This window comes from Lepidothrix coronata, unplaced genomic scaffold, assembly GCF_001604755.1.
Source record: "Lepidothrix coronata isolate B3197 unplaced genomic scaffold, Lepidothrix_coronata-1.0 Scaffold92, whole genome shotgun sequence".
In the NCBI taxonomy this organism is placed as follows: Eukaryota; Metazoa; Chordata; class Aves; order Passeriformes; family Pipridae; genus Lepidothrix; species Lepidothrix coronata.
The window spans coordinates 2,332,802-2,358,063 of NW_016690272.1; the positions used below are offsets into that span (position 1 = coordinate 2,332,802).

A 25,262-nucleotide genomic window follows, 5' to 3' on the forward strand; every position below is an offset into this window, starting at 1 on the left:
AAAAAAACATGTTCCAGTTCTCTGACACACCATCAAGTTTCCATTCATCATGAAATAACTGAATGTCATCATAGTCCAGCAATATTCCAGCTTATTCTGTGGATTGCTGTGGGATGGTATGAAATGAGTGTTTTCTGCTTTCACTGAAACCCAAGGGAAGCTTTCAGGCTGACTTAGAGAATTTGGGTTTCATACCCTTCTCTGGATTGGTGGAATCCTTTTTGCTGAACTTTTCAGTGCTTTTTTTTGGTATTCTCTGCTCTCACTGGGTTACTGCAGACTTAAGGGGTGGGCTTTTTGGAAGGTAAATGGTTAATATTGGTTATTCTTCCAAAAATACCCAGAAGGAACAGAACTTACACGGCATGGCTGGGGAGGATTGTTGTGTAGGAAAAGGGAATCTGTGCTGATCTTTAGCAGGAACAGGTGGCTTTCCAAGGGAAGTAACTTTAAAATGTTTGTGAATATTTGATGCAGTAGACGACATAGGGTAGGGAACAGTCCAACAGTGGGCAAAATAACAGGCTTGGGACTGTCTGACCTTAGCAGAATAACTGCTAAAACACACCCGTTTGTTGGGCTGTTCTGTGTAATTAACTCTGAGTTCGATGTTCAGTCATTGCTGTGATAGTTAATAGCGCATCGAACATTTAGATCAGCTGAAAACCTGGGAAAAGCTAGAGCTGAGGCTCCTTATCTTTGCTCGGCCTCGGTTTGTGAGCACAGTGCAGAGCGGTTAACACGCTCCCGCTTGATTAATGCGCTGTGCTTATGTCATGAGGGGCCGTGTGACGCCATTTGTGGGCCCCTCCTCCCCGGTTGGGTCGGGACCGAAACGGGGCCGCCTCACAGCCCCCGTGACGTCACCGTGACGTCGCGCGGGGGCGGGGCGTTGCCGGGGCGACCGGACGCCGCGCGCGGGCCGCGAGGGGGCGCCGCCGCCGCCGCTGCACTGCGGCAAAGGCGGGGCCGGCGCGCGCCGCGGGCGGGAGCGCCCCGCGCCGCCCCATTGGCTCCGCCCGCCGCCGGGGGGCGGGGTCTCGTCGCCCGCCCGGCGCCAATTGGCGGGCACCGCTCCCCCCCTCCCCCTCACGGCGGTCCCGCCCTCCCCGTGAGGGCGGTGCCGGCGGGCGAGGGCGCGGCGGGTCCGCACCGGCAGCCCGCGGGTCCCGCTCGTCCCACTCGTTCCCCCGCGGAGCCGCCGCCCCGTCACGGCCTGACGAGGAGCCGCGTCGCGTCTCGTCCCGTCCCGTCCCGTCCCGCCAACCCCGCGCCTGGGAGCCGCCAGGTAAACCCGGGGGAGCGCCCCAGGGAGGCTGTCGGGGGTCCCCGCTCTGAGGGCGTCGCACGAGGAGGCTGCTGCCCTTGTAGGGTCTAGACCCCGGGACCGGCTTTTATTGTTTTCGCTTGAATACCTTCCGGTTTTTAATTTCGGCGAGCTGCAAAGTTGCTGTTGTTCCTCATTCTGCAGCATCACTTCGCTGCGTTTCGGGGCTGTGGATGGAACCTCGTGCCCGTCCCACCATCTTCACCTTCCCCCAGGTTATCCTTTCAGGAGGAGTAACTCTTCATTTTTACATTAATTATTTGCTTTAAATAGTAATAAGGTTTTTTTAAAAAAGTCGGTCTTACATGGGACGGTGCGTTTCCGTAATGCAAAGCGACTTCCTGCATAATGAATTAACTCTTAGGAAACCTTCGCACCGCTTTATTTAGAATTCTGGGTATTAATAGAAATTCTCATTCTCGTGTGTATTTCTGTATTGTGCGTCTGAAATGAGTTGGTCAGAGTTAAATAATTCTGCAGCTGTTTTCCCTCCCACTTCCACAGCTGAGGAAAGGGTTAACTTGAGCTTTCCTTGCATTAATAGGACGGAGAGAATCTGCAGAAGTTGCTTTCTCTCGTAACAATGCGATTTATTACAGGCTTTTTGCTGCTGCTCTTAGAGTTCTTGCGTGAGGCAGAACCCTGTGTGTGTCTTTAACTGCATTTACAACAGGATTTCCTAAAGGCCAAAAAGGCAAATGTTAAATACCAAGTATAAAGCCACAAAGAGGAGTCCTGTGCCCTTCCCAGAACGAGAATAAAAACATTTAACTTCTGTACGCTTGCAGTTAAGTCTCTTCTTTCATTTGTCTTTGCAGTAATGGGCATATACAAAACTGTATTTTAATGTGCAGAATAAGCAAATAAAATAAAAGTATGTGAGAGACCAAGAGGTGATTCCCTGTGAAGGTGTCACCACGTTTTAGGGCACCTGTCATCCCTTCATGCCCGGGTTGCTTCATGCTCACAGGTCTGATGTGGAGGAAACTTGTTACCAGTGAAGCACTCAAAATGTTTCCCTGTGAATTATAGACTCAAAACTGTTGGAAAATAACAGCTTTTTTTTCTTTCTTTCTTTGCTTTTCCCAGTGTAATCATCCCATAGAACTAGTCCTCAGAATGGTGATTCATGGATTATTGACATTGCTGGTAATTTTACTCGCATTAAGATTATTTTACGGTGTGAGACCAGGGGATTATAATGCTCCAGCATTGACTTATCTCATCCAAACATATTTTTAAACCAGCTGCATGAAGTAGCACGAGAAAGTCAGCTTTTTATTTTATAACCATGGAGGTTTGCCACTGGTGCTGACCTGTCCTGGCCTGGTTATTTCTTCTCCTGACAGCAGATATGGGAGATATTCCATGGCTTAAACATAATGGGTACTGACATGTGTCTGCACACTGATGGTGAGAAGTCTCCACCACAGAATCACCACAGTGACACTGCTTGGAAGTACATCAGGGTGAGGGATCAGGACACAGTGACTGCAGGGAATGATCTGCCTTTGTCTCAGAGTTGGAAATCTTGGTTGGAAAGTTTGGGCTCATGTAACCTGGGAAGGAGTTTTGTCCTTTAAAACTGGCTATGTGGTGTGTTTTGCAGCAGATTTCATTTAGTTAGAATTGTTGTGTCAAATTGTCTTCTGTTTCATGTCTTTTTTTTTTTTTTTTTTCCCTGTAGGAAACCTAAGAATTCTCTTGGTGGGTTCTGGGTTTTCTCTTTCTGATTTAATTTAGCTGCTCTTTTCAGAGGATGAAAGCTCACACCTGCTATTGTGATTTCTGTTTCTATCAACAAAACAAACAAAAAAAAAGAAGTGCTGGAAAAGCTTCTAGAGGCAGAAACAAAATCAGGGCTATTTTGTGTGTTTTAAACATCTTTTCTTTTAGAAAGTGGGTGATGCAAAGGAAACATCTACGTGTAGTGTACTTTTAGTAACAAATGATCCCTTAAATCCACTACTATCCCAGTGTATTTTCTCTCCAGTTCTCTATAATACTTGCTTTGTCAGTCAAAAATTTGTGTGTGGCTTTTGAGTTCTGTTATTTGTGTGATCTGTTTAAGGTACTTCAGAAAAGGCCCAAATGGCTTTCCAGGTATGAATCCTTACTAAGCTCTTTGGCTGATCCTTGAACATGAAACTCTTGGTTAATGCCTGCAGTTCTGTCCCAGCACATGCTAAAACAGTAATTTGAGCTTTTACTGTGTTTTGTTGTTGCTATTTGGATAAAGAAAAAAACTCCTAAATATCCTTTTTTTTTTCAAAATAGCAGAGCTGATTTTTTGAGGATGTTTAATACTGTCCATATATGCCTTGTTCTGGTGTTCAGCTTGAAGCTGAAGGGAATAAGGGTTTTTTGGAACTGATAATCCCAGCTAATCAGGGGTTAAGAGTGCCTTAGGACAACTCAAAAGCCAGGGCTTCGGGATGAGAGTTGAATGACATCCAAGTGTTGTGTTTCCTGACTCCAGAGTATTATTGGTGGCCCTCAGCTGGGTGCCCTGGGTTGGGTGCTACATAACTGCAGTCAGATGTGCTACAGAAGTGGGCAGAGCAAGAGGAGAGCAAAGCTGAGAGCAAAAGGAGAAGCTGAAGGTTTAGGAGGAGAGAGAACTGTATTTGAATGTGACCAAATTTTAAATATATCTTAGGCTGCCTCTGAGATTTTGGGAAGCCTCTCTGCTGTATTGGAGGGCTCAGTGGTGTGAATCCCACCTGGAAACAGAAAACCCAGAGGAAAGGCAGGTCATTCCTGCTGCTCTTGGGTTGGGATTGGAGTGTTTTTCACATCTGCTTCTCGCTCAGGGTTTTGAGAACACATCAGTTTTGTCAACTAAAGCCTCAGTACTTGCCTGTAAACGCTTCCCACAGGAATTTTTGAAGTGCTGCAGGTAACACAGACCAAGCTTCAGCAAACCACACAGTGAGACTTGCTAATAAGTCTTTCTCTTGTAGGCTTAAGTAGCCAAAGATGAGTCGTGGATTGTCAGAAAACAATAACTTCCCCTATGACAACAACCAAATGGTTTTGGATATGATCCTGTGTTCCCTCATTGGGGTTCCTCAGCCTATCAACTGGGACAGTGTGGCAAGGCTGGTCCCAGGATATACATCCAAGGAGGTGAGTTCACTCATAAGAGAACTTGTTTTCTTTAAGAAATGCTGTATGGAAAACAAAATATTTTGGGGGGGAGGGAGGGAAATTGAAGTTAAGGGGTTTTTGGTTCCTCAACTGAGTTATACCTAAAGAATCAAATATGTTAAATGAGCAGTAGATTAAAAACTGCATTCTGCATTTTGCTTCGTTAGAACTGATAACAGAATAAGAATAAAAATTCCTGGAAATGAAAAATTTAAAAAGTGGAATTAAAAAAAAATCATTTCAAATTACATAGCTGGAACTTTGATGAAAGGATGCCAGTACCCACTAACCTCATGTAGGTTTTTAGTATCCTAACTTGCAAACCTCATAACTTTCTGTGCTGTTTGTTACAATTGTAAGGAAGTAGGAGTTCCAGACCTCTGTTAGGTAGTTAAGAGTTCAGTTGCCTCTTGCTTGATCCTGCAAGATGTGGATTTCTCTTTCTTTGATTGGAATAGAGTTGGAAGAACCTTGTACTTCCATACTCTTTCTGGATTGCTGAATTTCCTGGTGAAATGCTTGGTTTTTTAGCAATAATTTTGACTTTTTCATTGCTGAGAGAGGAAAATGTCTTCTGCCCTTGTGATTCAGCAAAGCTGAAAGAAAACAAGCCAGTGGTTTTGACTTCCTTGCAAACATAATCAAGAGTGTCAGCTCACATTTATAGCATTGCTGTAACCTTGGATTGAGAACATAAAAATGAAGGATTGGGAGTAGAAGCTTCTGTGGAATGTTGCTGCCTCTCAAGGGCTTGGGAAAGTGCTTGGGGACGTCTCTGCTGTTCACCTTTCAATATGCACAAGTACCATGCACATTAAGCAGATAAAATAACAATTCAGGGAGCTCTCTCCTCGTGTTAATTAATATATTTGATTAGTACATGTCTGTTTACTCTGCTTTAAAAGAACTAAGTGTTTCAAATACGTGGAGTCCCTGTTTAAAGCAGTTACATAAAAGCAGAGAGATCCATTTAGTTGTTGTGTACAGTAGACTGGCATCACCACAGATTTGAGACATGAATATCAGAAGGATGTCACTGTGTGCCCCTGGCCTAAAGGGGCAGGTGGCACAAAGCAATGTCTGCTAAATCAACCCAAAATAAATAAATCAAACCAGCTGCTTGAATAGAGCCCAACACCTGTGTCACAGGAGCATCACCTGTGGAATTAAGTAGATTTACTTGTAAGTGCAAATTACCTGTGTGTAGGGCTCTGCTGAACCAAACCCATAATTGTATGGGTACAAATTAGAGAATGGAAAGACTTTCTAGTTCGTCAAAATAGGGGATGGGAAGTTAATAGAACTGCAGTGGGAAGTGAGAATTAACAGAACTGCAGTGGGAATTGGAAGTCGATAAAACTGCAGTGGAAATCACCGGTCCCTTTTGTCTGAATTGGAATGGAGGTCATAAAATTAAAAAAAAAATAAAATTATTAACCAAGTACTATAGCTAATATAGTTTGTGGTGAAAGAACGAGTTACAAAATGAGAATTCAAACTCTCCCCATTCAAAGTTTCAAAACTTTCCATTGTGAAAATGGGGCTTAAAAGCGCAGCGTTTAAGGAAATTAAAGTTGAAACAGGTTCTATCTAATTTTTTTCTCATTCTGTTGGACTATTTAATTATGGTAACTCTTGTTTTACTGTGTATTTCTGTACTTTCCTGATACCACTCCCCAACTAGGAAGCATTGTAAGTTTGATGTCAGTAACTGTTCCCATGCGGGAGATACGAAATACAGTGTCCGTCTCAAATCACAGTTATTACAAATGTACTGAAGGCTACTGCTTCATTGTCCTATCATTTAATCTTGTGACAGTGTGCAAAAAGGTTTGATGAGCTAAAAAGCAGTGGAAGTTCACCTGTTGACAACCAGTATAATTCCCTGATGGCTGCTGGTGGGAGTCCTGTGGAATCTTTAGCTACGTACATCAAATCCTCCTTGCTCGATACACAGACAGAGTTTCAGGAGCCTGCTATTGGGCAGGATTCCATTACTATAACTGGTATGTTTTTAGTCATTCTGAAATATATTGGCTTTGGTGATAATCAGTATGTGCATGCTTTTCTCTCCTGAGTGGTAGGTCCACCCAGGAATAATAGTTGTTCATCCTTGGAAAGTTAAGTATCAATATCATGTGTACATGAAGGCGCTTTCCATGAGTTTAGTTTGAGAATCGATGCTTGCTTGGGTATTTTTAATAACTTGTCCTTCCAAAAGGCACAAATCCTTCTGCTGAATCCTCTGTTTAGGGTTTTTGGTGGCATGCTGTTAAACCTGCAGCCATTTGCAGGCACGTGAAGCAGTGTTATTAAAATAACTAGAGAGTGGCGTGTGGAAAAGCTGCAGGAAGCTAAGGAGGTGATCCCTTCAGGGCAAACCTCTCTCTCCCAGCTCCAAGCCCTGTGTTTCCCATGCTGCTCCATGGCAAGATGGCTGTGTAGGAGTTGGAGAATAATGCAGCTAATTTTTGCAGCAAGATAGTCTTGTGATGACATATAACATGTCTTAGTCAATGATATGTCCCAGTAATAATTTGGCAGAAGAGGATGAGCCCTAATGGTTGTAAATTCAATCACAGCACAGTTAAATATTGTTAAGAATTCCTTAAGTACTTCTGTCAGAAGTTGTAATTAAATGTGTGATAGTTATTCTTTCATTTTCATTAGAGACTCAGATGTTTCAGTGCCTGCAGGACTCGATGTGTTGCATGAGAAATTTGCTTCAGTAATGAATAAACAATTTCTGTGTTAAAAATTAAGATCACAGTGAAGCACTTAAACAAAACGTTCTCTGTTCTGATGTCCTTCACAGTGCTGCAGCTTTCACTGTTCTCTTGGCAGCAGAAAAACAGCTGTTTGAACTTTGGGGGATGAATAAAGTGTTTTTAACAGCTCTAATCAAGGGGTGATACTGGAAAACTGTACATGGAGGGTCTAGACTGAAAAAAAACCCGCTTCCAATCAGCTTTCAATTATGTAGTTACATGCATGATGTGGAATAAATGCTGCTGGCACCCACAGGTGCCTATTTATAAGATTAGTGGCTTCCCAGGAGGCAGTTAACGAGCTGACTCTGCTTCTAGAACTCCTTAGACAATTAGTTCATGTTTTCTTTTTAACAAAGCAATACATGTAATGAGCATTAATGCAGTTAAGTACACCAATGTCATGTTTCCTACTACTAGATCTTAGCCTGAGATTATTCTCTGTTTTCTTTGTGACTTTGGATAAACCATCTGCCCTGTTTGTATGTAATTTGTTGATATTAAATCAGGATAATTAATCTTTTTTTCTCACAGGCTCGAGTGAACTCACCTGCTTAATATTTGGGTATTTCAGAATTGGGGATTTGAGAAAAGCCTATTTGTAAACATATTTTGCTCAATTAATTACTTCCTAGTGCATTTTTTCCACATTTGCTTGTTGTAAGGATCAAGAATTTTGGGCCTGCTTGCATTTGTTTGTAGTCAGGACTAACAGCAAGAAAAAGCAAATGGGGCCAAACTAATTTTGAGCTGGATTCTGCTTTTGGCTGAGTTATAAAAGCTCATTTAATACTTGCTATAATTGTAAGGCAAACTGCTGTTCAGTCCCTCTGAATGCATTTTATGGCAGTAAACAACCATATAGGATAGCCTTTTACCCAAAGTGTTTATTACTAATTTTCAGAAGTCAATCAAGTCAATCAATCTTAGGGGAGGAAGAAAAAAAGACAGGAAGAAATGTGTGGTGAAGTTGCCTGTGTTGCATGTTATTATCAGCATTATTTCCTTTAATAAAGAACTTCACAGTGTCCAAAATAAACTTCTCAATATTTGCAGACAGAAGTCCTTCACACCATGTATTTCCCCGGTCCCTTTTTGTAAAACTCTCCCCTTCCCTTGCCTTCCAAATTTCCCACCTCTGCTGCCTGCAGTGGGATGGCTGTGGCTGGACCAGCCCTTTCCAGGGTTTTACTGGGCGCTCTCAAGTGATTCTTCCCCTTTTACTAACTGTGTTCCCTCTATTCTGGCCTTACTAAGCCTTAACTGGGCAAGGCCTTAGGCTGTAGCTTTGAAGAAAGTTTTGGTTCTTCTGCCTCTGGTGGGATAATTTTGTTTTCCTGAAGGGCACAACTGCTGGGTTCCATATAATTTTTGCTGTCAGTCTGCTGTAGTTATCTAGCCATAAGATGAAAAGGTCTATTTTAATCTTCCTCAGAGGAGTGCAGCCTCTTACGTTACACAAGAGGGAGAAGACGCTTCTAGAACTCCTAAAAATCTAAGAGAATGATGTAATCATGGAAAATAATGACTTTATGGGTTTTCATCAGGGGAAGACAGAAATGTGCCCTTCCGTTGTTTAAAAAACAATCATCTTTCTGACCTGTAAGCAAGATTATTGAAGTTTCAGATTGCAGTGATTCATCATCACAGTGAAGGGTTTTTCATTGTCTTAACCCCTGACCCAGATTTGGTGACCAGACCTCCTGGACTTCACTGGGTTTTGTGTCCCCTTTTCACTGCTTGTGAAGGCAACCTGTTTGAAGTGCAGCTGGCCCTTAGTCCTGGAACAACCTCCATCTAGGACTAAGATCTCATGATCTGCTTTCTTTGAGCCTTGTTTTGTGTGATCAGCTGGTTTAAGCCACATGTGTGGAAGAACTTGGCAAAAACACCTCTTAAGAGTCTTCTGTGCTTCTCTTTGGAAGGGGCTTAATTTCAAAGCTGACTCATTCTGGGTGAGAGGTGGAATTAGTCTCAAGTTGTTATGTCCTGGCAGCAAAGCCTTCTGGAAACAGAAGTTTTGATGTGGCAGAGTCTTAAGACTCACATGCCACAGAGCAGCCAAGGAGAGCTGAAGGAATGGATTGTATTCCCAGACGGAAGTGCTGAAGGCTGTGAATCCTATGCTCTGTGCTGAGACAGGACTGATGTGGATTTGTGGCCAAGTGTCTGGGCAACCCAGCAGTGCTGTTGGTGTGAGTTCCCAGTGCATGGCATTCAGAGCAGGAATTTGGGTTGTTTAGTAGCCCTTGTGGAAGCAGATTTGTGGCTTGCCGTGTCCCATTGCTCCAGCGTGGCAGCCACACTTCAGTTGTGTTTCCAAGATGCTGAAGAACAGGTGGTCAGGCATTTTTGTTCTAATGCAGCCCCTTTTTTCCTTACATTTTGAAGGAAGGCCCAGTGCAACCTCCACAAGGAATTCTTCTTCAGAATCTGAGAAAGGTCCTGTACATAACAGTGGAGAAAGCACTGATGAAAGCCAGGGGTAAGGAGTTCTTTGTGTGTTTGTTATCTGGGGGATTGTAGAACTGACAGAAAGATGCCTAAAGTGCTCATGCTCTTCTACTACCAGAAAGAGAACAACTAATAAAAAGGGAACATCCTGCTAAATGCTGTAAGAAATTTGGGAACCTTACATTGCTACAGAAATATGAGGAGTTGGCTTGAGAATGTTTTGTGTGCAGTAGGGATATTTATAAATCTGTCCATTGTGTTCCTCTGGGTGATTGATCACTGCTGTGGCAGGAATGGGAAACATAACCTGGTTTTAAAAAGGAATGGAACAAGACTGAAGCTCAAGAATGTTTGATTTTTAAAAGTATTCTAGGAACATAAATTTGTCCTATGTAAAAGCAGGGAAAAGAAGTGCAAATGAAAAAATTTACCATGAATTCCAGTAGCCATGTGTGTCACTTTGATACCATCAACATTCCTGTTTTCCATCCTACATGAGTACACACAGAATAATGGTTGGTTGAAACCTAACACTAACCATCTTTCTGTAGAGACAGCATTTACTGATTCCAGCTTTGATATTAAGAAATAGCCATTTTAATATACAATAAACCAGTTTAATTTCCACAGATGAAAATTGTTGTTGTAAGCAGTTTTTATCCTTGGTGCCTCAGTGACTTAGGCATGTATGTATATATCTGTCTTCTTATTTTAAGGAAAGTAGAAAGGGAGAACAAACAAGTTCTCCATGTAATTCAGGTAGCATCCTATAACCAATAATTAATCTTCTGTCTTCTGTCCCTTAATTGAATCACACAGGGGATATGCATCTGCCTTCTCCCCATGACAATGCTATCCAACAATAGCTTCTATTAATAGCTGGTATTAATATTAATAACTGCAATTTGTTTTCCTTATGGTGATAAAACCCTGTTAAGTGACACCAGATCCAGAGCTGGGGAGGTGGTTGCTGGGATTTGATGTCACTGGCTTGAGGTCCTAATTTAGTTTGTGGCTTTTTCTTTTTTTTTCCTTTTGAGGCCAAACATGGTGATCCACGTGTGTGACGAAGCCAAAAACCTCAAAGAAGATTTTGTGTGCCCTCGAGACCTTTTGGTGTCGGAAATGAAGTACTTTGCCGAGTACCTGTCGGTGGACGCCCAGCGCTGGGAGGAGGTGGACATTTCTGTGCACTGCGACGTTCACATCTTTGACTGGCTCATGAAATATGTCAAAAGGAACACCAAAGATTCTGAGCTCAATGAAATGCCCACTTTAGGTAAAAAAAAAAACCAAACAAAGAACATGTGTAGTGCATTTGTTGTGGGCTCGTTGTGTTCTGTGCTAATCGAAGATGGTGCAGCTCAGCCCCCATCTCTTTGTTTCTGAGCGTTGCAACAGAGGTCCTCTGGTGATTATAGGACATGTCTCTGCTTTTTCAGCTTTGAGGAAACATGCTGAAAGCTGAAGCAGTAAAAAAGCTCTCATTTTTGGGATCTGGTGTTTTTAATTAAGGCTCCTCAGACCTGACCAAGAACAGAGTGGTAGTTTTAAAATAGACAATTGTTGGGGTTTGTTTTGTTCCTCCTCTGCTCGACAATTGCAACGTTTTCTATAACTTCCATGCAGTCTGATACAATGGTAGAAGAGCCTTTGCCTTTATGGATTTGAGGCGAGTTTTTAATTTTTTATGAACCTTTCCTACCGTTCTTTAAAATATAACTTGCAATGCAAAGGTTGTGTTAAGAAAATCTCAGCTGGGTGTGACGGCTACAGATGGAAGTTAATCTTGTTATATCATTTTTTTAATCATGGTATCCCTATGAAGCCTCTTTTTCCAGTTTTAATAAATTCCAGGTTGTTATAGTTGTACTCTGGCCGCCTAAATGATAAGCCAAAGGTTTGTTTCTTAAGATGGAAAATGTTCTGTGTATTGGAAGGTGGAATGAGAGGTTGATTGGTAAAATGATACTTCAAGCAGATACTAAATGTGCAGAGGGAAGGGTGTGATAAATATTACAAAAATAATTAATGTAAAAAAAACCCCAATCTTTTTGTTTTCTTTTAGAACCATCAAATGTCATATCAATTCTTATTTCTTCAGAGTTTTTGAAGATGGATTCATTAGTAAGTATTAAGAAAGGTTGATCCTCTGCCACGAGGGCACAGTTAATTCCCAGGTGTTTGCCAGCTTGTTTGTTGTGCTTTGGCTGTTACATAAACAGGGGATGCAATGAGAACATTTTGAAACTTTTACCACCTTTCCTAATCCAATATTTGTGGAATCTCAGTGCAATAGAACCTAAAGTTATTTCTAAATGTGACAGTGGGATCTTGGATTTGCCTTCTGATGGCTCATCCAAAGTAACATCACTAACTTACTTCTGATAGTTTTATCAGAAAAGATTAGTAATTAAATGATTATCTACGTTTTATATCCTTTTTCCCCTTGAACAGCACTTGTGCAATTTAGGATCTGTTTTTTCAGCTCTATATAAGAAATATTTACTTGATTGTTAAATGTTTGTCACAAATCCTGTCATTGGGGGGACCCACAGCAAAGTGTTTAAGCTGAGATCCAGGCAATACTATGTATAATTTGTGTTATGGTTCTCCTTTTACAAGCACTTGGAAGGTACCACTTGTTGAAGATGAAACACTTGTGGAGTCTTGGTCTGTAGAAGCTTTTGGAGGAGAACATTAATTCAGTCACGTTAATTCAGAGTCTCCTTTAAGCAAATCTGAGACTTTTTAAGTTGAACTGAAATAGTTTTCCAAAACACCACACTTTAAAAAGTAAAAATCTTGAAGCAATTACTATGGTTTTTTTGTCTAGAATTCCTTAACATCCATGTTTCTGTTTTTCCTAGGTAGAAAAATGTATTCACTATTGTCACAAAAATATGAATGCCATTGTAGCCACCCCTTGTAACATGAACTGTATCAATGCTAATCTTGTTACACACATTGCTGATCTCTTCAGGCACAATGAGGTGGAAGAGCTGAAGGACAAAAGAGACAAATTTAAGAGGTAATTTTTGCTCTGTAATACACTACTGAAGTGCTGTTGAACTTTTGGATCATATTTCATAACAGCTAAGCCTGTGGGGTTTGAAATTATATATATATATACACACAATTTATATTCTCATATAATGTATCTTTAATGCAGAATATCACAAAATGACTGAATAATTTTATATGAAAATTATGAGCAAAAGGAAGGGCCACACTGGGAATGTGGCATGGACAAATTATTCATGAATTCTCACGTGGCAGCCAGGGTTAGAGCAAGGAACCTTTTGTGGGATGACATGCTCCTAATTGGTAGAGAATAGTTTGGCTTCAGCATCCCGAGAACTTGGATGTTTAGACGTAGAATTTGGGATGACTGGAAGGCTGAATAGTTGTGATGGAATTCTGGATCATGCATGAGGATTCCAGCTTGGTCAGGATCAAGATAAGGGCTCGTTACTGCAGTGCAGACTGACAGAAAGCAAGGTGAAAGTATGAGAGGATTTTAGTCAGTAGGGAAAGACATTATAACTTTTAGAATTAAGTGTAGTTTCATGGCAGTATTCACTAATAAAAGGTCTTCTAGTCCAGGGAGAAGCTGGCAGTTTATATTGGCAAGTAATATAATACAGGACAAAAAATCAAAATATCTCTTTTGTCACATCTGTGGGAAAGTAAGAGATGAACAGGATAATTTAAAGGAAAATTATATTAAAAGTTAGGTTCTGAGAGTGACTTCACTTATCAGAATGTAATTAGTCTCACTATACATAAAACAACTTTCAGTTTTTTCTAATGGGTAAGCTGTGTTGCTGTCATTAATAGTAAACTTTTCTGCAAGAAGATTGAGAGACTGTTTGATCCAGAGTATGTAAATCCAGATTCCAGAGGAAATGCAACAACATTATACAGGTATGGCCTTTTTATGTTGTGACTTCAGTCACAGTCCCTGTGTTGTGAGGTCCTGCTCTTACTCCTTTCCTTCTTTCTCTTTTCTTTTTTTTTCTAATCTAGGTGTTGTTTATGTAAAAAACTGCTAACTAAAGAAACTGAAAGGAGAATTCCTTGTGTGCCAGGGAAAATCAACATAGATCAACATGGGAATATTGTCTATGTTCATATAAGGTAGTGACTATATATATATATATAAAATATTTCTTCATGATTTTGGGTGATTTTACAAGATACTCATAAAATGAATTATACATATGTTAAGAGTGTATGAAACATCTCAACTTCTTGTATTACTTAGCAAACCAAAAAAAAAAGGGGGAGATGATTATGGTGATGTACTTCTGAAATTCATTCAGCGGTGCTGCTGCTGAAGGGAAATGGAAAAACTGCAGCCATGATTACTGGGAGGGCTATTTTGGGTTGTACTGCCTTAAATAGAAAATACTCAGCTAATTCTTTCATCAGAGGATTTTAAGATGTGTGTAGTTGAAGACCAGTTAAATTAAAGGTTGTTAGTGAAGGGTAGTTCCACCTCTGCCAGCACAGAAAATCCAAGGAGTGTTTTCTAGACTGAATTTGTACTGTCAAATCTAATATTCAACCTGCTTAAAGGCTGCTATAAATAAACATTGCCAGTTGTTTTTCTGTTCCAAAGTATTTGTCAGAGGAGCTTCCAGGACCTATCCTGGATTCACTTGGCACAGATGTTTAATTCAATCCTGGCTGTTTGATCCATGGTTGTGAACAGCTGGATTCTCTTTTTAATGAAATCAGTACGTGATCAGCTGCAGTTTCTTTCCTCCTTATTTGCTCCCTCTAAGAAAGATGTGGGAAATTAATAACAGGAGACCTTTCTCTTTAGATCTGTTTTGTTCAGAACAACCAAAACAGTTCCATATCAGCTCCTGGGGCAGCCTGTATTTGGTGTCACTCACAGCAGTTATTCCAAGGTGGAGATTAGTCTAAATAGAACCAGATCTTGCAACCCTGTCCTGACCCATCAGGATCATTGGTGATTAGCCATGTAAAGTTCATTAATTGTATTACTTTCCTTGAGCTGTGTGTAGCTGCTCTGCAGTTCCTAACAGATAAATGTGCAGGGCTTTAAAGTTGCTCAGAGGATTATTCAGGTTCTAGCTGTTTGCCTTGTGGTATTCATGACTGCTTTTGCACACTGAATTTGTTTACTGAGAAGTGATCCTGGCCACTAATGAATTCAGGCTCAGGAGCTAATCCAAACCCATCTTTAATGTCTTAAAAATAGGTTTCTATTTAGTGGTCCTCTAGTGGTGCCTAGAACTAATTTCCAGTTGGAAATCCTGCTCTCTTAGCCTAGGTCAGGTGTATATATAACAAAAATGGTTCACACCAGGGCTCCTCCTGAAGGTAACATGCTCCACTGCATATTCTCCTTTGAATTCTGAAGAGGTGTGTCTCATGTGATCACTAGGAAGGAACAAAGTCTGTAATTTTAAGATTAGAAGTGTCAGATGTGTACACTCATCAAAAAGACATGGTCTTGTGTTTTCAAACTTGAATTCCTAACTAAGCAATTGCTGTTGTGGTGCAGATATGCAGAAGATATTTAGCTTATAAATAGAAGATGTTTAGCTTGTAAATTTGCAGTGTATGGGTTTTGAGATGAATCAAACTGTAATTGTTATTAGTGACTTGTGGAAGAATAAAGGCTCTTCTGTCATGCTCTGAATTTAATAATGACTAGCTCACATTGCCTCCTTTAACTCTGCTGTAGATGTTTCACCAGTGGAACACACATTGTTCTGTTCCTTTTCCACCTCCCCGTTCTGGTGACAGGATAAAAACAAGAGTCACAACTCCGTGTGTGACCTGATGTTTGGCTTTTTCAGAGACAAAACCTGGGAAGTCCATGAGTATTTAATTGGCCTTCACGAGGAATTGAAGTCTTGGAGGGACGTTTATTGGCGCCTTTGGGGGACTGTCAACTGGTTGAGCTGCTCAAGATGTAACCAAGTCAGTACAACTTCACTTGGGCTTGTGGTGGGTGGCTTTTGGGGGGTGAGGAAGGGATCAAAGCAGTTTGGAAAATACGTGCTAGTAAAGCTTGGTGTGTGTTCTTTATAGAGCAAAATTTTGACTTCCATGGATAATCTCGCCTCTCTCTCTCTCTTTTTTTCCTAATGTAGTCTTTCCTGTGTACTGAATTCTCCCATTGCCAGTACCATTCCCAGCCAGTTCTTTATCCAGGTGTAGCCAGTGCTCTTGGCTCAAGTGGGACAGGAGTGTATCCCTGCTGTAACCAGAAAGTCCTTCGGTTTGATCCCACAACCCTCCCAAAGGTACCTCAATACCAGCTCACTTGTAACAGAGCATAATGTCTGGCAGGGGGGCAACAGTGTGTTATGAAAAGAAATCATTTCTCCAAATGAAAGGTTGTAAATTGTTGTCAGGACCTGGGGACACAAGTTCAAAAGTTCAGCTGTTGATACTGAACTTACTGAAATCAGTTCTTCCCGTTAACTCCGGTCTTTGATCCTCGGTGTCTGTGTATCCCAGGGCTGCAAAGTGAGGGATCACATGGTCGAGTTACCGTCAGGAGATGAGGATGGGGATGCTTTGCCCTCTCAGACTACTCAAATACTGAATGATCTGCTGCATCATAGAGATGTTATAGTTGTTCCTTTCACTAAGGATGAGAATAGGTAAGAACATTGTATCGTGTTACTGAAATAACTTGGCCTTCCACACTGTGTGCTCGTTGCATTTGAGTTCTCTCCCATCTTTAAATGAGTCATAGGACTTTTTAAAGATAACTTGGTTTTGATTGTTTAGTTGGAAATTGGGAAGAGAAGAATAAGTACTTTTTCCTTTTATGTTTCAAGCAGGCATTTAGTCATTCAACCTCCATAAGCATCCACTCCTATCTTTACATTTTAATGTATTGTTATCAAAATGTTATGTGGCTGACTTGGAGGTCTGTCTTCTCTCTTGATGCGTGATGAGTAAAGAGAGACCGATCCTGAAGTTGTGAAATAGAAATGTTCATTTTTGTTTTACGTATTTCTCTCCAAGTGATTCTGGTATTGGGCTTGGTGATGAAAAAGGCCTTGAATGTGATGTGCTTGTAGAGCCAAACACTCCGTGGGGTCCCAAAACCGGAGAAATCAACGCTGTGAGTGCTGACTTTTTTTTCCTTCCCTTATTTCTGATAAGGAAGATTCTTACAAAAATACTTTGAAGAAGTTGTTGGACAACTTTTAATAAAAAAAAACAAAACCAAACTCATTGTTGGAGGAAGAAACACACCACTGAGCATTGCAGGATAGCACAGATACAAAAGACCTGGTTGCTGAAAAGGCAAAACTTCCGCCATGTCTGCTGGAAATATTTCTGTATATCAGAGGGAATTTTCTTTGTCTGTGCTTTCTACCCCATTCTTAAACTGATGATATTTAAGGATCCAGTCATACTTGAAAATATTTGCCTCATTATGTATTTTAAAAATTGCTGCCTTGTTTCTGCCTACTGATGTATCTGAAGATCAGTAAATAAAGAACAGTAACTTGGGTTGTGTTTTGGTTGAGGGATTTTTTTCCCCTCCAAGATGTTACTATAACATAACACTCGTATTTTTGAATTCCACTCACTTTTAAAAAAAATTCTAATTAATATTAGTTCTTTAACTTATATCCCTTTCTCTCTCTTCATGACTACAGTTTCTGTCTCTGAAGAACTGGGCCTTACAGCTGGTTAGTAAAACATTTTATTAATAATTTAAATTATTTGGTCTTCTGTACTAGCAGAGAACTAGCTTTGATTTTTGTCTTATTTTCTAATTAATTAGGAAAATGTATTTTCTTGCTTTTGCTTTAATTTAGAGGCTGCAGAATGGCAACACTTCTTACAAGAAAATATAAAGTGTGTGAAGTACTACTTTTTTGAACTTGTTAAGCTTTATCATCTCTCATGGACTCCTAGGCACACATTATCACTTAATTTAGATATATGGGTATATTCAAACAATGTAAACATCACATTAATATTTCCATAATTGTGTGCTGGTGGAAACTGTTCCCTGGGAGCCCATCTGTTGCAGTATTGTAGTTTATGATGATAGAAGATAAAGAACCAAAGGTACTGGGAGGAGTTCACAAAAACCAGCTATTCCAGACCAACTAGCAATAAATTATGAATGCAGATAGCTCTGGTGTAATCTGGGTGTATTTGTAGGGCACTGCAATTATTTAATTACTGAATATCTCAGTGTTTCAGGCACTTTGCAAGATGCAGCAAGCCTGAGCAGAACCCTTTGTAAACTTGTATTTTCCTGTGTTCTGTAATTAAGTGGCTTGCTCAGACATCTACTACCATAAGAAATTTTCTTATTAATTAGAAAAATAGTATAACCAGCAATACATTGGATTTTAAACGTGGAATCATACAATAGTACAGGTTGGAAGGGATCTCTGCTGGTCATCTTATGTGTTCCTTCCCAATTTCAAAGTTAGGTTCAACTTCCAGGCTATACTGCTTTGCCAAACTTTGCTATACTGCTTATCCAGCCAAAGATGGGGATTCTGCACCTTCTCTGGGCAACCTATGAAAATGTTGGACCACTTGGAAGAAACAAAAATTAAAATAAAACATTTTAAGCAAAGATTTGAAAATCCTTTCTCAGCACTTGAGAGTGTTGTCCTCAGACCCAACTGTGCACACAGTTACCTCACTGAGACAGGGAGCTGTGCTGGAAATCAGCTCCCTCAGGACAGATTTAACCTGTCATTTAATAGAAATCAAACCTCACTTTTAATCTCTAAACTCTCCTCCTGTTGATTAGAAACAGCAATCACTGTTGTCTGAGGAGGAGGAGTACACCACTGGCTCAGAGGTCACTGAGGATGAAGTGGGGGATGAAGAAGAAGTGTGCAAGAAACCAGGTACAACAAGACTCTACATCCTCCTCTCTAGGATTTAGAGACAGGGATTTGAGGCAGCAAAAGTCTTCTATAAGCAAATTTTGAACATTAGGCATTTTAAAAAAATAAAAACTAATGCTACTTGAATTTTATTTCTGTTTTTTTCTGTGATTAGGTACAAATTACCCCCCTGCTTGGTGCCATCAGGAATCACTGGCAGACAAGGAAAGCTGCAGCTGTTCATGTCTGAGATGTCCTCAGAGTAGCTCAGGAAACTATCAAATGACTTTTATGAGATTATACATAATAAATGTTGACAGAAAAGGCAGTAGTTACATGACTGTTTTTATATGCAAAATATTCTTTGGGTTGTATGCTGGAATGATTGGGGAATGTGCCTAAAACTTGTGTCTGCATTGAAGATGATCTCTGTAGGATCTAAAAAGATTTTTTTGTTCCCTTCTCTTTTTTTAATGTGATAAGGGGTTTAGGAACATGGACAACCAAAAAGCAGCTTCTCCTTTTCACCCTACTAAAGGGTCACTTGAGCAGAGGCAGTTCTTTGTTCCTTCTGTCTTGACTCAAGTTGCACCAGTCTGTTAAAAAAAATACACATGTTGAATGAAAATTTGGTTTGATTGAGTTAATATGGCCAAAAATGTAGCTTGTATGTGCACTTATTTTTAAATTTAAAGGATTTATGCTGTGGTGTGTAACCACTTTTATATATATACCTGTACACTAATATACCTGTACACTTCTCATAGAAGAGCATTTGAGTAGTGTGTATTAGCATGCCTGCAACACAAAGAAAAGGAAAAAAAAACCTGTTAATTAACCCTTTTTGTAAAGGGATAGAGGGGAAAAAATTCCTCTGTAGCTGTGTAGTTGAGAAATTCCAAGTATCTGTCATGGTATGAATGGATATTTCTTCCATCAGCAGGGAGAAAGGAGAAATTAAAGAAATCCTACAGGCACCCAAAGAAAGTGCTTTCTTCACCTAGTGTTCAGAAAAGGGAGAAGCCATCTGAGAAGGTAAAATCCTAGCTGTGAATCCAGGCTCTTGGGTTGCGTTGATTAATGGGGAATTCTCTCTAAGTTTTAAACTTGATCTTAAAACACACATAATGTGATTTTCTTTCTTTGGTAGCCGAGTTCCCGAGATGTATCTCCATTCATGTAAGTCATTTTTCAAGCCCTTAAGAACATATTTTAGGATCTCCCTCTTTGTAAGCAGCTACTTGATGACATGGTGTGCACCTTTCTTTTCCCAACCAGTGTGAGCATGCAGCAGAACAAGTGGGATGCCTCCAGGTCACTGAGATACAACCAGGATGCCCAAAGAGAAGATGGTCTGTTCTTGCATGAGTTTAGTTTTCATAAAGTTTAGGATCATTTTCTTTGCATAATGTTTTCTATAAGAAACAGCCAGTTTTCTTCAAATGTAGCTGCTTGGACACCTTTAGGTTGAATTTAATCTCAGACAGAGCCATGGGGTTTTTGGGTGTTTGTGTGATTTGTGTGCTTTATTTGGTAATGTCAGCACATAACCTACAGAGATTATAGTTGTGTCATCTCATGACTGTGCAAATAATTTTATTGCATCCATGTGGCATTTGTTATCTCTGTGCAGATAAGAGAGAAACATCCACTTCTATCTCTTTCTCGGTCTCTCTGACTAAAATATTATTCTGTTCATTTGTCCTGCCTTTTTTTTAATCTCTCCTGAGACTCTTGTGCATTTCTGCTGTTTTGAAAACCTCTGCCTCCAAACCATTTCCATAGATTTTGATCTCAGTGTATTACCTGAGGTTGATTCTGGTATTTGCCAAGAAGGCTGCTGAGACTAAATTATCCTAAATTATCCATCAGGATTTAGGATCTTTGTTGTTTAGGATTTTTATAGGAGCTGAAAAGAAAGTTAATTTTACAAATCCACCATCACTCATTTGCGTGTCTAATTCTTCTCTTTGTATTGACTAGCAAGGAAAACCTCTGCCCTAAATATCCTTTCTTATTTCTGACAGATCAGAGAAGAATGTCTGAGATTACAGGGCATTTAATAAAAATGAGACTGGGGGACCTTGATCGAGTCAAGTCAAAAGACAGCAAAGAAGTAAGATTTGTCCTGGTACAGTTTGCAGAGTTGAAGGGAGCCTTAGGTAACAAAAACTTGTAACACAAATGGAAACACCACCTATTCAATACATAAGCTAAAGAACTGAATTATATCAACCTTCATTTTGTCCCAAGCAGGATCTTTTGGTGGGATTATAGTTTAAAATAGTATTTCAACTTCACTGCCCTTGAAAAACCGGTCCTGGAAAATAGGTTTAAAAAATTCAGTCCCGGGCTGTGCTAATGAAACGAAGTATGCCATAAATTCTGCTGGATATTAGTGATTTTTAGGAAAAGTCCCTGATTGCACTGAAATAATGCCAAAACTTGATGATTTTTTTTTTCTGGATTCCAGTACGCAGGAGGCATTTATTCCAGGCTGGAAGCTCAGATCAAGGCCTCGGCGCAGGTCAGTGCGCGGCAAAACAACGCCGAGAAGAACGTCAGGTAAGAACTGGAAATGAAAGGAAGAAGCAAAACTTTTTTTTTTTTTGGATTTCAGGTGTGAGGGGTGATGGGTGTTTAAAGAAAAACGTGCCTTATTTCACATTTTGTCAAATTAAACTGGAGTTAAGAGAGTGAAACTCTTGTGGCTGTGCTGAAAGAACTGCTTTACACCTTCTGTGTTGGGAAGTTCACTCCAGCTCCAACATAATTTTTGTGCAGAGTTATGGATAACTGGAAAAGTGTTAGCCAAGGTTTTCAACCTATTCTTTGTCCTCCTTCCAAAAACAAGCCCCACACATCAAAAAACCCTACATTAATAATGTAAAAAAACCCCTATATATACGCTTCTTTTGTGTTTTCAATCCAGGTCAAAATCCCGTTTTGGTCAAGGCCGTCCCACATAAGGAGTCATGACCACCCTTTAGCCAAAATTCCTTACTGCTTCCTGAAACTCCTCTGCACTCTGACATGGAGAATGCACATCTCTGAAAGCTTTCCAGTGACTTATTTATTACTTTAAGCCTTGTAAATTATTTTGTGCCATAAATGAATGCAAATCCAATAAGGTCTGTACTTATTTTAATTGTAAATATCCTATTTCTTAAATTTAAATTGAATTGCCTTTTTTTTTTGTTTTTTTTTTTGTTTTGTTTTTTTTAGGCTATTGTGTTAAGTTGCATAGAAAAGATTTTATAAATCTGCAGAATTAAATTATCAGACTAACTTTATTTATGGGGGAAGACAGAAATATGCCTTTTGGTGTGCCAGAAATACTGAAAGGGGCAAAGCAAGACTACTAAGCTCTGAATGCACTCAGCAGCATTAACACAAGTCTCCTCATGTATTTATGTTGTGTGGTGTTTGATGGTCCATTTTAGGTCAGTCTTCTGGGGATTTGCATTTAAAGTTCATGACAATACCTGTGACTTAGACTAGTTGAAGCAAAATTCTGATGCAGTTCTGAGGCTTCCTTCTGTATGTGACACAGCTCCATCCATCTGAATGTGGGCAGCAGGTAGGGACTAGACCTCCAAAGCTGAAATCAGTGCCCTGGTGATGCAGCTTTTGCATCCTGCATGTGAATCACTTGCTTTACTTGTATCTGGAATTAATACTCATCCTCATTCCTGACTCCCCTTACAGTTCCCTTCCAACACCCAGACTTAGGATGCAGAGCAGTTTTATGGATGCAATGCCACTAAATATCCAAGCAGATCCACTGTTAATTCTGCATCTTGCAGCAGAGGTGTCTCATTACAAAGGTTTGTGCATGTAGATCTTTTTTTGGGTCTAGTTACTCTCTGAAACCTGCCTGGATAACACTGTTTAGAAGTCAGGTGCACTTTCAAGTTGTGTCTTTGGAGCAATAGAATACAAGTTTGTCAAATCCAGGGCTACCAAAATGAAATAACTTACCTAGAAAATACCTTGCATATTAGCAAAGAAAATGGCAATAATAATAATAATAATAATGGCTGAATTCAAGGAAACACATTCTGACTTTTTGAAACAGGTAGAAAGAGCACTCAGGGAAAGCTTATTCCAGCTCATGGCTGTACAATAAATTGAGTTTGGAATTAAGCCAGCAAGATCCTGGGTGGGAGGGCAGGGTGGGGTAAGGAGAGGGAGGTTGTTTAAATGCACTTCCCTCCATTTGGGCTTATTTTTTTTGTTTGTTTGTCTTGTTTTCTGATGATTTTCAGTGGGTGTTAGAAGACTAGGATAGCAATACTTGAAAATCCTGCTGTCAAGGGGGAAGATTTTTATTGAACCAGTTAAAAATCAGTGTTGTTTGTGTGTTTTGTCCGATGCTGTAGCAAATTGGGAGCCCAGTGAAACCAACAGGCAAAATTGGATATTTGGGGCAGGAGTGCTTTTAATCTGTGTCAACCAAATCAGGTTTTATGAATGCCCCTGGCCTGTTTGCAAGTACTGATGCAGTTGGAAGCACTTCCAGTAAACACTGGAAAACTGATTGTCTTTTGTTGAAAATATTCTAAAATCCACCAGGTATGAAAATGCAGTAGAATAAGTGTTTTGCCACAATTTTGTGACTTCTGATGGAGGGGTGTTCCAAATTCCCATGGTAAACTTGGCTGTGGAAGTTGCAGGCTGCATGTGTGTCTGTGTGTTTAGTTTTCATAGGACTACTGACTAGAAGAGAAAGGAAAATTCTGCTGGTTTTGTTCTGTGGGGAAGTGCCAGTTCTACGTGCCAGTATTGTTTTATTCAAAAACATTCTTGAGCATATAAAAATGACATACATGATGTGCAGTTTATCTCTTTTTTTCCCCCGTGCCAACCACCTTGAATTTTTATCTTGTGTTAATTTCGAGAATTTGTCTTGGTTTAATGGAAATAAACATTATTAATTTAAGAAGCGTGTGAGTTTTTTATAGATGCTTTTAAGAACTGAGTTATGTTGTTTGATGGTCTCAATCATCAATCATCGTGTGTATTTGTGATTAAATTGCAGCATCACAGTACAGGCTTTTTATCTGTCAAGAACAGGATATCATTAAATGCAAAGCTACTCCAAATCTACATGAACTTAAAAGAATTTTTATCTGCGTCGAGTTTTGAAGCCGGATTAAAAATTCATGAGTGAGCTGCCCTCCAAATGACCCAAGTACGCAAAATATTAAACTAAGCTATGTTTAAAAAACATGTTTAACACTGCTTTGCACTGCCACAGCGCAGATTGCACCGTTTAAACAGTCTGTTAAATCTATGAATATTATTATTTGCCGTGATTCTGTTTCTAGAAATTGCTACGTGGGTGCCCTGTGTATGTGCAGGTGGTGTGTTGGGAAGGCTGCAGTGTCCATCCTGCTGTCCCACGTGGGTACAAACTATCTCCCTGCCCTCTGGAGCTGTGCCTGTTCCCTGGATGCCTAGAGATCTTGGAGAAAGGGACAGAATTTTGAATTCAGCAATGAGTCCAAAAGATGTGTTTTGGAGAAATGTGGACATATGGTTGCCCCAGTGTGTGAACAGCGTGGGTGGTTTTGATGTGACTGAGAACACACTTTTCTTTGCCAGAAGGGAATCAGTTTTTTAAAAGTCATTGTTCCCTGTTCTTGCTGAGTGTACCTGTATTGGGGGTTGGGAAATTGCTCCTGTGCATCAGGTGCTTGAGCCATTATGTGAAGTTTTTTTTCTTTATTTCTTAATAATTATGAAGTCATTCAGGTTGGAAAAGACCTCCAAGACCGAGTCCATCTTTTAGGAGGTGAAGAAGGCTTCACTCGTGTTAAATTTATTTATTATAGATTTACTGCTGAGTCCCCTCCTGGTTATATCTATAAATAAAACCAGCCGAAGGCTTTTCCAGGCTCGAGGCCAAGTGACTGCCCAGAATTGCTGTGTCCCTGAGGTTCTGTCTTTGAGCATCACGGTGGTGGAGGCTGAGGGAGCCATCAGCAGCTGGAAGGCTACAGCAGCTGACAAAGTCACCTAGAACTCCTCTACTTTGGGAATCACACAGGCTTGGAATGTTAATTTGATGGCAAGTGCTGCTCTTGCCTTGGACTGAGATCCTCCCAGCGAAACAGCTTCTAGAGAGCGGGGTGACAGTGTTGTGCTGCACCCGAGCAGCGGTTCCCGTTCTACACCTGCCTGTGGGGGAACTTTAAATTTGTATTTAGTCTTGCACTGAGTTTATGCACAGGAGTGACCTTCTTCCTTCAGCTTCTGGGCTGCTCCCCCACAGATAACCCCATGGGGGAATCTTTCTGGGGTTTTATCCCCCAAGGTCCCGGGCCCCTTCCCGTCTCTGAGCTTCCAGCGCTCCGTGAGGCCCCAGAGGCTGTTGAGGCTGCATTGCCTCTGCTCTCATTTGGAATATCCAAAAAGTAGATCTTCATTAGTGGATTAAGACTTTCCAGCACATGGACATTCCCAGTGGTCAAGGGGGTTGGTTGCTAGAAGAACCTGTTGGTACAAATCCCAGTTTATGCAGGCTCTGGCCTGGCTGTGATGGCCCAGAGAGGTGTGGTGCTGTTTGGGGAGTGAGATCAGGGCTCTTTCTTCTTCCCAGGAGGCATTTTGTGCACAGGCCTGCCTTCTGTACTATTCCACATAAACTTGCTAAGGCCTGACCATCATGGACACAGGGAATGATCAGGCCAGGAA

General features: G+C 40.5%; 1 protein-coding gene across 3 annotated transcripts; it reads left to right on the forward strand.

Moving 5' to 3' along the window:
* The first annotated feature begins 1,152 nt into the window (after window positions 1-1,152).
* On the forward strand, window positions 1,153-23,505 carry KIAA1841 (KIAA1841 ortholog). 3 transcript variants are annotated; one of them, XM_017821869.1, is made up of 21 exons: window positions 1,153-1,288; window positions 4,291-4,456; window positions 6,297-6,483; window positions 9,637-9,730; window positions 10,740-10,978; window positions 11,768-11,826; window positions 12,570-12,730; window positions 13,519-13,626; window positions 13,729-13,839; window positions 15,537-15,660; window positions 15,834-15,986; window positions 16,204-16,349; window positions 16,720-16,819; window positions 17,364-17,396; window positions 18,485-18,584; window positions 19,504-19,598; window positions 19,714-19,742; window positions 19,842-19,915; window positions 20,591-20,679; window positions 21,037-21,128; window positions 21,496-23,505. In XM_017821869.1, exons 2-21 carry the CDS (start codon window positions 4,307-4,309, stop codon window positions 21,530-21,532), a joined length of 2,181 nt encoding a protein of 726 aa, XP_017677358.1. In that variant the 5' UTR covers window positions 1,153-1,288; window positions 4,291-4,306; the 3' UTR covers window positions 21,533-23,505. The 3 variants fall into 3 exon arrangements, with proteins under 3 accessions (XP_017677358.1, XP_017677359.1, XP_017677360.1); XM_017821870.1 differs by having other exon boundaries at window positions 13,540-13,626; XM_017821871.1 differs by lacking the exons at window positions 1,153-1,288; window positions 6,297-6,483; window positions 9,637-9,730 and having other exon boundaries at window positions 4,344-4,456.
* Window positions 23,506-25,262: the final 1,757 nt, after the last annotated feature.